This window comes from Numenius arquata, chromosome 15 (assembly GCF_964106895.1).
Source record: "Numenius arquata chromosome 15, bNumArq3.hap1.1, whole genome shotgun sequence".
In the NCBI taxonomy this organism is placed as follows: domain Eukaryota; kingdom Metazoa; phylum Chordata; class Aves; order Charadriiformes; family Scolopacidae; genus Numenius; species Numenius arquata.
The window spans coordinates 2,678,923-2,691,533 of NC_133590.1; the positions used below are offsets into that span (position 1 = coordinate 2,678,923).

The 12,611-nt window shown below is 45.9% G+C and overlaps 1 protein-coding gene across 2 annotated transcripts in view; it reads right to left on the reverse strand.

The window, feature by feature from the left end:
- BTRC (beta-transducin repeat containing E3 ubiquitin protein ligase) overlaps window positions 1-12,611 on the reverse strand; it is a 133,481-nt gene that overhangs the window by 90,013 nt on the left and 30,857 nt on the right. For both annotated transcript variants that reach the window (XM_074158882.1, XM_074158881.1), the window contains exon 3: window positions 11,734-11,841. In XM_074158882.1, coding sequence (XP_074014983.1) covers window positions 11,734-11,841 — 108 coding nt within the window. The remainder of the gene's footprint in view (window positions 1-11,733; window positions 11,842-12,611) is intronic.

The window sequence follows — 12,611 nt, forward strand, 5'->3', positions numbered from 1 at the left end:
AACCTTTTAAAAATGAAACGTTGCGGTCTAGGAAAAAGCCAACAATTGAAATTTATGTCTAAAAGTTCCCGCAAAGCAAATAATTAGCAGCAGGAGAAAGATCAGCCTTAAACCAGGGACTTTTTTTTTTTTTTCCCCCCTGTAACATCTCCTTGTTTCAGGACGGTCAGACCAGTCACGTAAACTCTTTATTAGTCACCTCAGCGCATCTCAATATTTAAGCAGGACAGAGGGTATGGACCACAGTGGTCAAAACGCCCCCCCCCCCGTGCCCCACCGGCTGCTAGACTTGCACTCACAGAAACGTTAAGAAACGTTAAGGCGAGCTAAAACGCAGGCCTGAGGTACCATCTCGCCCTTCACCTTCAGGAAGGGATTTTATGCCACTCCGCACCGGCGCCGCGCGTGCATCCAACCAGACTTCAGCCTCTTCTTCCCACATCTCTCTTTCTTCTTGGGAATCAACCTAGAAGCCCGCATTAGCATGCTGGATTTTACTCTCACCGCTAGAAATACTGAGGGTGCTATTTGTAATTGTATTCTTTTAAGAGGTTTGTTCTCTGCAGCTGTTTTCTGCTTGCAGTGTATTTTGTGTAATCAGCACATCATCATAAATACATTGGCTGTTCCCCCGAGGGAAGCTGTCACTGTTTAATTTACAGAACAACCTGGCCAATGTGAATTCTAACACTACAGCACTATGGCAAGAAGTTACCACACTCAGAAAAAAAACAGGTTTCTATGAATTTTTATATCAAGAGCTGGTCCCAGGACAATTTAGGTTCTGGAAATAGATTGTTTTTAAAAGCACTTTATACACTGGATGGAATGGATTCTTTCCCACTTACAGCTTCTTAAGGCAGCACCAAACTCCATCCCACAGTATTTTAAAGGTGACAACTCCAATCCCCCCAACGCGACCATCTTCACTTCTGACTCCTAGCAAAAGAAGGCACTCTATGCGGTCTTAAGCTGCACATTATTATTTTTTTTTAATATACCTTTTTAAATGAAGAACAACCCAAACCATCAATGCATTAGTTGTCTTCATTTTAACCAGGGAACGTACTCTGTTGCAAGGTCAAATGTTATTACCCACATCAAAGGGTTGCCGCACAGTTTATTACTCTGAAGATGCGACAGAAGAACACGGCATATTCCTCAAAGAGTAAAAACCTACGCAGCTTTATTGGCTGAATGAAGAGTTGCTTCCTTTGTTCGCTGGATGTACGGTTGTGTTTTGAGAGAATAAATCACAAGGATTTGCGTAGAAGGCAGGCAAAAGGTGGATGGTCGATCTTACTATATACAGACACAATTTAGAAAATTCCATAGCGGTACCAAATCATAGTGGCAATCACTTAAGAATTAAATATGAACCTCAAATAAACACTTGGGGATGACCAATGAGTTACTTGGGTATTTCATTAGCCATGGCTACTAGAAGCAGTCTACCTGACTACTTGGAAAGGGAGCTAAGAAGGCTGACAACCTCCTTTTATTTTTTTATACATATATATGTGTGTGTATTTATATATATATAAAGAAAAATGCTAAAGAGAAACAACTATAAATGTAAATAAAATCAAAACCAATTTAACAAATAAATTTGGGAATTCTCCTCCAAAAGCAGCACAAAACTATTTCATACATTTAAAAAAAAAAAATAAAAAATAATCTGCTTTTCATTTTCAGGGGGCAGCAGGTTGTTAAACAAATTTCAGTGAAACTGAAAATTCCCAAGTTCTGTGTATAGCAGCACTTCGCTAATTCTCTGTGGTAATTAGAAGCCCTGTTTAACATCACCAGACACAGGGCAAGTATACGAACATAATAAAAAAGAATCATGCACATCACAGCGAATTGTTTATGTATTTTGACAAGCATAGTTTAATTTTACTTAGTTTGCAAGGCATTCTAGTAAATTATTTTCGTCTATTTGAAGAGTAACAAAATCTAAGGAACAATCATCGAAGCAAAATAAATACCATCTTCTCTCTGATATGGTTTATGAGAACGATCGACCAAAGCTGAGTGGAAATGGCTGAAATTTTATGGAAAACTGAGTCATCCTGTTGTCTATAGGAAAAAGACTACAGGAAAGAGAATATCCGGCTATTTTTATGTGCCATATAAGTAGTAGCAAACAGAAAGCAAAAGAAAAGAAAAGAACCTCACCCAACACAGTGTAGCAAAGTAAGGATCTCTTCAAGCTAAGAATTTTATGATTTAGCAACTGCATTTCTCTGCTAAGGGTTTGTTTTTGCATGTGGTCACATAAATACTTGATTTCAAAGAAGAAATATTTCATTTTGTTCTCCCTATGCGCGCACGCCTTCAAAGTTATTCAGAACTACCTCGGCATGTTTTATTTCCCAAGAGTCACCGAATTCCGACTTAAACGCCGGATGATAAACTACTTTGTGACTTCTCCAAATTTGCGCTAAAATGCCGCCTTTAAAATTTGTAAATTAAAACTGTTCTTTGATGTGGTATTAGCTCTCTGCCAGTTCTGCAGAAATAGGTAAACTCGATCTTGTGCAACCGGCTCCCTCTGAAACCGGCAAATTCCAAAGGATAACCGACGGCGGGCGTTTGCAGGGGGATGTGCTGGGGCCAAACGCTCAGAAAGGGGTACCATCGCTGGGAGGGGAGTGCAGCGGGGCACAATTAGCGCCTCCTCTCTTCATATAAAGCGGGAAAGAGGAAGGTTAGACTTTGGGGGGGGGGGGGGAGCGTGGGAAAGTCACTAAAATGTTATTCTAAAAAAAAAAAAAAAAAAAAATTAAAAAAAAAAAACTCAAATAGATAAAGTGAGATGAAGAAGCCGTTTTGTCACAGATGCGGAGAGGACCCCCGGCCCCTCGGAGCGCCCCCCCCCCCGCCCCTGCAGTACCGGCGGGGGCCGTGAGAGCGCAGCACAGCCCACGGGATGCCCGGCCCCCCGCGCCTCCCCCCCACCCACCCCCCCCCGCCCCCGCCCCCGCCCCGCCCCGCGCGCATGCGCGCTGCCTCCCGCGCGCACACCCACCGCCCGATCCTAATTCAATTAGCGCAGCCTGCGACTCCAGAAAAGAGTAATTCAATTAGTGCGTTGTGGAGCTCTACGATACCTCCAAAGCAGATGTTCGCGATCCCGAGGAACCGGAGCTAGCTTTAAAAATACCTGTACGCCTTCCGTGTGGCGCCGGCATCTGCCATTTGTCACCGCGGCTCCACACACCTTCCCCTCCTCCGCCCAGGGAGGAACCAAAACCCCCAGGAGCTCGGGCTCATTTTCTCTTTTTCACCTCCTCAACCCAAGGAACACCGGTTTTGCTAAAGACCTTGCCCCCTCTCCATCCCAGGAAGAGGAACAAGGATCGTTACACTTCATAGGAAGGAGATCGTTGATGCAGAGGTTGAAGGAGGAGAAGCTTTTTAGCTATAACACTGGTTAAATTAACCCTCCTGCTGGGCATACTGGGGTGGTGCTTCTCGCTGCCCCCACTTCTCCATACTCAGACTGAGGAGCTAATCAAAGCATGTGTAGGTTTTGACAACCAATCAAGAAGAATGTGACCAGCAGGTGGAGGGAGGTCATCCTCCCCCTCTGCTCTGCCCTGGGGAGGCCCCATCGGGAGCACTGGGTCCAGTTCTGGGCTCCCCAGTTCCAGAAGGACAGGGAACTGCTGGAGAGGGCACAGCAGAGGGCTACAGAGATGATGAGGGGCCTGGAGCATCTCTCTGATGAGGAAAGGCTGAGGGACTTGGGTCTTTTTAGTCTGGAGAAGAGCAGACTGAGGGGGGATCTGATCAACACCTATAAATACTTCAAGGGTGGGTGTCAAGAGGATGGGGCCAGTCTTTTTTCAGTGGTGCCCAGGGACAGGACAAGAGGGAACAGGCACAAACTAGAACCTAAGAAGTTCCACCTAAACATGAGGAGGAACTTCTTTCCTGTGAGGGTGGCAGAGCCCTGGAAGAGGCTGCCCAGAGAGGTGGTGGAGTCTCCTTCTCTGGAGACATTCAAACCCCGCCTGGACACGTTCCTGTGGGACCTGCTCTGGGTGGACCTGCTTTGGCAGGAGGTTGGACTAGATGATCTCCAGAGGTCCCTTCCAACCCCATATCGCTCTGTGATTCTGTAATCAATGCACATGGAGAATAAATGCTGATTTCTAATTACTGAATAGCAATGTACCACCAAAAAACCCCAAACCGTCTTCACTGACCCACTGACAAGGATTTCTTTGCCACCTGGAAGGAGGGAAGCATCTTTTGTCGTTGCTGCTTGTCTGAGAGCTGAGATCTGGGGGTTGGAACTCGATGATGTTTAAGGTCCCTTCAAACTCTGACCATCCTATGATTCTATGATCTTGCAGCACAGGCTGGGGGCTGTCAGAGCTTGGTGGGCTTCCAAGCACCACAGCACAGGTCACGCCACCAGCCAGACAAGGCCATTCAATTTACAAGGGGATAAACCCTAAATATGTTTTAACAAAACTGTGCTGCAGTCACCAGGCATTAACTTTACTTAAAAAAAAAAAAAAAATAATACCCATTTAGGATAACCCTCTTAGTCCTAACTAGACTGAAGCTCCCCAAAAGTCTGAACCGCAGATGGGGGCTGGAGTCAAGTGCAAAAATTATGCGATTAATTTGGCTTTGTTTCTGCTCCTTCTTGTACCCCCTCTCATGTCTTTATAATTGGTCTTTCCAGGTGGCAAGAGGAGGAGAAACAGGAGAAACTGCTGCCGAACACCTCCGATGAGAAACTTTGCTTAAAAAACCCAGGTGTCACACAGTGGCAGTTCAATATTTCATAGCCAATACAAGGAACGTGCAACAACACTGCAACTTTAAATCTTTGCCTCCCGTGTCAGTCTCTCTCCTCTCATTGTAATGCCAAAGGGAACAGCAATCAGAGAGGAGATGTTCAACCTGATAGAGGTCAGGACACCGGTGGATCAACGTACCAGAAACACGACCTTGTTTATTTTTTTCCCCAGTATTATTGTTTACAGGGTGCTTTGCTCATGTACCTTGTGGTTCTTAGCTAAAAGATGAAATTACAGCCCAGGATGAAGCGCTCAGGCACACATCCAATTTGTGTTTCCATCTCAGAAAACAAAAAGCTTCTGAGGCCCTCGGGCTGCCATTCAAACTTGGAGAGGCTGACATTTTTAACAGCGTGAACCAGAGACTGGCAGAGGGAATGATCTAATGCATTTCTGACTTGTCAATCAAAGATCTCACCTCTGCTGTCTTGTAAACAGTTGGGGGCCACCTAACTACATTCATAACCAGGGGAGAGCCTGCCGCCAGCCCGGGGGGGTGCTGGAGCCACATGCTCTGGCTATTAGTCACCAAAATTATGATTCCGTTCTAGAGGCGCACCGTAAACAGCCCGGGGGCAGATTTCCTACGGCCGCTGGGAGAGCACAAGGGGGGAATATAAAGCAGGCTTGGTCAAGGGCGACCACGTCTCCAAACCCATGGAGTCTCGTGACTCCATGGTCCTGGCAGATAGTAAATTATCCATGAGCCAGCAATGTGCCCTTGTCGCCAAGAGGGCCAATGGAATCCTGGGCTGCACAGGGAAGAGTGTGGCCAGTAGGTCAAGGAGGTCATTCTCCCCCTCTACTCTGCACTGGTGAGGCCACAACTGGAATACTGCATCCAGTTCTGGGCTCCCCAGTTCAAGAGAGACAGGGAACTACTGGAGAGAGTCCATCTTAGGGGAACAAGGATGATGGAGGGATTGGAGCATCTCCCTGATGAGGAAAGGCTGAGAGAGCTGGGACTCTTTAGCCTGGAGAAGAGAAGGCTGAGGGGAGACCTTATCAATGCTTCCAAGTATCTAAAGGGTGGGTTGAAGGAGGACGGAGCCAGACTCTTTCCAGTGGTTCCCAGTGACAGGACGAGGGGCAACGGGCACAAGCTGGAACATGGGAAGTTCCATTCAAATAGGAGGAAAAACTTCTTTCTGGTGAGGGTGCCAGAGCCCTGGAACAGGCTGCCCAGGGAGGGTGTGGAGTCCCCTTCTCCGGGGATTTTCAAGACCCGCCTGGATGCAGCCCTGAGTGATGTGCTCTGGGCAACCCTGCTTCAGCAGGGGAGTTGGACTAGAGGATCTCTAGAGGTCCCTTCCAACTCCGACAATTCCGTGACAATTCTGTGACTGGACACCCCATCTCTCCCCCGGTTTGAGACAGAACTACACACACCAGCAAACATTTGCTCCAAAGCTGCACAATTTCCTTCAAACGCTTCTCTCACAAACGCATTGCTGAGCACGCACAGATTGCCCACCCCAAGACTTCAGCTTTAGCCTCCTGCATAGCCATAAATAATGTGCTACTACTCACATTTACACCGTATTTCTCAGCAATAAAATGTCAATTTTTAAGGCAAAAATGCATGAACTAAAGGCTGAAGGAAATTTACAGAGACAACTGTTTCTAACAATTTACTGACAATGCTTCTTCCAAAAATATTCCACTTCCTAACATGAAAATATAAACATTAAAAAAAAAAAAAAAGATATAAAAATTACTGGAGAAATGACTTCGTCTCTTCTGCATGGATCCAACAGACTTCCATCGCTACAGATCTCTGACATCTTTCATACTCTCACCTTCCTCCCAAAGTGATCTCAGCCCGCAGAATGGAGTGAGGTACATCCTGGCTGTGCTGGACCACATCAAGCATGCTCCTGCTGTCTTCCATTTGCCTATAGCACGATACGCCCACACCCTCCTCAACCAGGAGAGAGCTTCCTGCCAAGACCAAGGAAAACACATCTCGCTTCTACAAAACCAAGCAGAAGGCAGCTCCCTTCATCTGACAAACCCTGATGTGCTGTTCTTTATGTTCAAGACCTTCACTTCAGGTAAAGCAAAATGTGAATTTCACAGAGTCATAGAATGGTCAGAGTTGGAAGGGACATTAAAAGATCATGGAGTTCCAACCCCCCTGCCCTGGGCAGGGACACCTCCCACCAGACCACGTTGCTCAAAGCCCCATCCAGCCTGGCCTTAAACACTTCCAGGGATGGGGCAGCCACAGCTTCTCTGGGCAACCTGTTCCAGGGTCTCACCACCCTCACAGCAAAGAATTTCTTTCTAGTATCTAATCTAAATCTCCCCTCTTTCAATTTAAAACCATTACCCCTTGTCCTATGGCTCCACTCCCTGATCAAGAGTCCCTCCCCATCTCTCCTGTAGCCCCTTCAGGTACTGGAAGGCCACAGTAAGGTCTCCCCGGAGCCTTCTCTTCTCCAGGCTGAACAACCCGAGCTCTCTCAGCTGGTCTTCACGGCAGAGGTGCTCCTGCCCTCTCATCGTTTTTGTGGCCCTCCGCTGGACCCGTTCCATGGTCCATGTCCTTCCTGTGTTGAGGACTCCAAATCTGGACACAGTACTCCAGGTGGGGTCTCACCAGAGCAGAGGGGTAGAATCACCTCCCTCGCCCTGCTGGCCATGCTTCTTTTGATGCAGCCCAGGGTGTGGGTGGCTTTCTGGGCTGCCAGCGTGCACTGCCGGCTCATGTCGAGCTTCTCATCCATGAGCACTCCCAAGTCCTTCTCCTCAGGGCTGCTCTCCAGCCATTCTCCGCTCAACCCGTAGTTGTGCCTGGGATTGCCATGTCCCAGGTGCAGGACCCTGCACTTGGCTTGGTTGAATTTCATGAGGTTTGCACAGGCCCATCTCTCAGGCCTGTCCAGGTCCCTCTGAATGGCATCCCGTCCCTCCAGCACGTCGACCGCGCCACACAATTTCTGGGATTCCAGAGAGACTTCTCCATTCAACAAGACGCTGCTATCTCTGTCACAAAATTTAATCCTTCTCTTTGCCTACTAAAGCCTGTTACAGAAACAGAGCTTCCGCTCTGGCAAACTAAAGCTGACAACAAAACTCTTCGCTTTTTCACTGGTGCCCACACTCCAGACAAAGAAGTAAAAGCATGACTCTTGTCCCAAAAAGTTTACAGTCTAAACTGGAGCTGATACTTGTGAGGGGTGTCAACTAGGTAAAAACGAAGAGCTGAGCTCTGTGATCACCCTGATACACAGCCTTTGGCAAGACTTTCAAATTGCTCCTTAAGTCACCTCACTGTGTCCAGTTTTGGGCCCCTCACCACAAAAAAGACATTGGGGGGCTGGAGCGGGTCCAGAGAAGGGCAACGGAGCTGGTGAGGGCTCTGGAGAATAAGTCTGATGAGGAGAGGCTGAGGGAGCTGGGGGGGTTCAGCCTGGAGAAAAGGAGGCTGAGGGGAGACCTTCTCGCTCTCTACAACTCCCTGAAAGGAGGCTGTAGCCGGGGGGGTTGGTCTCTGCTCCCAAGTCACAGGCGATGGGACAAGAGGAAATGGCCTCAAGTTGCCCCAGGGGAGGTTCAGATTGGAGATTAGGAACAATTTTTCCACGGAAAGGGTTCTTAAGCCTTGGAATGGGCTGCCCAGGGAAGGGGTTGAGGCACCATCCCTGGAGGGATTGAAAAGACGGGTTGACATAGTGCTTAGAGACACGGTTTAGTGATGGTTCTTATCAGTTAGGTCAACCTAACTGGTTGGACTAGATGATCTGAAAGGTCCCTTCCACCCCAGACAATTCTGTGATTCTATGATTTATACAGTAGCTTACAGAAACAAATTCAAGGAAATGCTACGGAATTCCACAAACCCAGAAGGATTAATACATTAATTTACTTGGCATAGTTGATGGGTGTAATTGTAAATCAGAATTTTCAGAGAATTGCAACTATTAAAAGCAACATAAACTGAGCCTTGTGAGCACGCAGGGAAAATATTTTAAGAGGGAAAGTAATTACGCTCAAATGAAAAATGTCATGAAAACAGACACCTGTTGGCACATCTGGAAACTTCCAAAGCACAGATTTCTAGGAAAAAAAATATCCTCTGGATAACTTAATTTTTTTATTATTAAGAGAATCTTCATGCAACCTAGTTTTCAGTTGCTTTGCAGAATAAGAGTACAGTCTTTTGGAGGGCTGGCCTTTTTCTCTTGTTAAAATATCCTTTTTGACTCCTTCCCACAGCGCCCTATAGGAATTCACGTTCCAATTTGCTGCCATCTTCCACCAGGATTGCTATGAAATTCAGTTAGATGACAGATTGTCAGCTGCAAAGCCCTTTGAGATAAAAGATGTTAAGGAGAACTGTTTCTAGCTCCATATTCCCGCATTCCTAGGTTTAGCCTTAAAACCTTTCCCACTGTGGGAGGATTGCCAAACAGAGCTGAGGAACCAGAAGATCCTGTTTTCACACAAGCGTCTCCAACTATAAAAACACACAAATAAGAAAAATGAAGTTATCTGACATATTAACAGAATCATCTCTAAATCAACTATCTGCCAATGTTTCCCAGGAGGAGTCAGCAGGGCTTTAACTGAGCTGTTCAAAAAGAGCCTCTTTCCACATTTCCGTCTGAGCATCTGAAGGTAAGCATGTAAATAACTAGACAAATTCAGCAGTGACTAAGTAGCCTTCCAGATGGCATCTTCTCTTTTGCCACAAGCAAAGAACATTGATATGCTTCTCCAGTTACTTCAAGCTTGCTACAGAAAAAAGAAAATAACTTAACACGAGAAAATTTGCTGGGCTACAACAAAGTCTTTAATGCTTTCCTGAAGATTCGATACCAAAAAAAAGCATTAAAGAACAATGAAATATTGCAACATCACATCTTCAAGCGGGCTCCAAACCGTTCCCACGTAGTCTTCTGCACTGGAAAAGGCAGAAGCCATGCCTCAGAGAGGCGACTTTTCTTAAAACCATGCAGGTTAATGGGGATCAAAACCCATTGAAAAAAAATGGACTGAAATACGGATGACTCATTGCTACAGAAGCTGCTGCTGGCAATTTAGCTTCTCTCTCAACTGGCACTAAAGGTGTTCCTCAACACAGGAGTCAGAGTGCTGCGAAGAGTACCGTGATATCATTTTAGATGGCAAGTGGGGCAGACTTCCTCAGTTCCCACTAAATACACATGGAAACGTCTCTCAGAATCTGCGGGAACGCAAATGTCCAAGTCCTATTCCTCTCCCAAGCAGGCAGTACGCAGTGAATACTTGCGCAGCTGACTCATTTGACCCCAAATATCAACACGCTGCATTAGCAGAAAAGTTATTGTTCATATCTATCATTAGCAAGAACATCTTGAGCTAAAAGAGCCTAATTTCCCTTCCCCTTTGTAATATATGCTTATTCTGAGTAATCAAAAATAATTGAAGTAGAAAGAAAGGAGGCCCAATTTGAGTTTATAAATTGCTTTCCGTATATTCCTAAGGTTCTCTAAAACCTGAGCTTAAAGAGATCTGAGATTTATTCAACAGCAGAAAGCCCAAAAATGAGGCCCATCCGATTTAGTCAAATTATGCAAATCAGGATTAGAAGTAGGAGTCTAAATTCTGCCTGTTGTCTCCAGAGTCCTCTTAGACTAATAAAAAGTCGCCTTCCCCTTCCCCCACGGAAAGCTGCGCTAAAAGCTTGCTTCAGCAAAGGAGGCCTGGCAGGACACCTTCCAGAGTCCATCAGTGCTGCTGCTGGGTCAGCAAAAAGACTTTCAGCAAAATGATGCAAGACACTTAAGCCTCCCCTGAGACCGTGAGGATTATTTCCACAGCACTCTCCTGGCCCTGGGAGCAAGAAGCCAAATTCAACATAATCTTTGCAGGCTGTACTTTAGAGGCAGGTAATGAACTTTCACCAAAACGACTGACAATTTCAGGAAGATTCTAGCTTATTCATTGTGTCTGGTTTTGCAAGGTGCTGGTGAATAAAACCCTCTGCCACAGGTTAGGTCAGCAGCAGCGTAATCCAGCAGCATCAACCTTGAAAACAACATTCATGATACCACAAAGCTCCAATGAACATGCAGCCTACAGAGATACTCCTAAGGTCCCTCGGTCACTGCAGGTCACACAGAACATCTCAGAGACAGAGTATCCAACAGGAACATAACACCTCCGGAGCTCCAGCCTCTGCTGCTCTCCTGGTCATACCCACGTCATCGTAAAATGCTTGCAACCATCCTGAGAGCCTTGTCTAGGTTTCTAGATGCTCACCCAACAGCTCTACCCACAGGTGGGCGGCTGCATTTTGCAGAGATTCACAGGTCACGCAAAGTGCCTGAACAAACCCGTCTGGCGGAAAGCTGTCTTGAACCTAACAAATTCAGGGACCAAAGAGAAAAACAGGTTTCCTTTATTTGCCTTTTGATTGACAGCTGACACGTACAATCATTTTCTGTAGTCAAAATGTCCAGGCTACCGCTAACAAACCTGAAGTAAACAAAAGCTGGCATCAATTATCACTATGGCAATGAACCCGCCCCCCCAGCCCTCTAAGTGGCATAGAGAAAATTTAGATAGGAGTGGAATCACCGCATGAATAGCCAGATTGGAGACTGTGTGATGGATGCCGTTTGCCAAATATAATTAAGTGGGATATTTTTGACACAATCGAAAGCCAATGGAAAAGATGATGGTACCAAGCCAATTTAGACAAAATAATTATATTACATCGAGGTAATGGAAATGCTCCAATACTGAGCTGCCCCTGAATCTACGCAAGATGGGTTTAAATACCAGAGGAGATCTGAATGACATAGGAGAGGGATACAGTATGAGGCAGAATAAATGGAGGTAAAGCAAGCAAGGAAGTAAAGAAGGAGATGTACACGTACACAGATGGAGAGAAAAGGAAGGAGTGGGGAGAGACAGAAAGTACCTGGAAAGCTGGGAGTGCGCCAGTCCCTGGGTTATACAGGCATCGCAGCGAGGGCATGCTGTCCGCCAGGCTGGAGCAGCCCAGCCACAGAGATCTGGGCATAGAGCACTGCAGAGAAAGGACAACTATGAGATGGGACTGTATGAGACAGGATGGCACAGATTACAGGAACTTTCAAGGCTTAGCCAAATGGCATCAACACAACTGCACCTGGCCTTAAAGACTGAGACATCTTTAAGAGAACACAAACTGCTGATGAGTCTTTTCCTTAGGAGGAGCTTTACAGACGTCATAGTTGCAAGAAAAAGGCACTATGGATCAAGAAAGTAAATTTTTGATCGATTTTCTACCCCAATGCCTGAGTTTTTCCAGTAACAAAAAGTTCCTTTCCAATTAATCGGACCTCTTCTTCATGCACAGCCAGGCTCCGGGCACAACACAAAGCAAGCAATTTTGCAAGGGAAGCAGAAAAGGAAATGAGAACTTTCAGTGTAACACGGGTAGGGAAAGAAAAGGTTTTGTCTGCTTGGGTTTTGTCTGCAAAGAGGATAAAAGGAAAAACTTGCAATCCAAGGTGAATAGGAACTTGGTGACACCTGAAAGGAGTTTCATGTTTCTGCTTGCCTTGTTATTCGTTAAATACAGTAGTTATTAAAATAAATTGATTCCGTTCCTCCAAACACAAATACAAAAAAGGAGCCAAAGCAGCCAATCAAGGAAAATACTAGCCATTTTGATAGTTAAAGCCATTACCCCCTGAAATATAGAGAGTTGCTTGTTCATTTTACACCACTACTATTAAATTTAGGGATGCATTATGGTAGCAATTGCTTTTACCAGCCACTGAGCTTTCGATGCCATAAGCACTGCTGCATTTG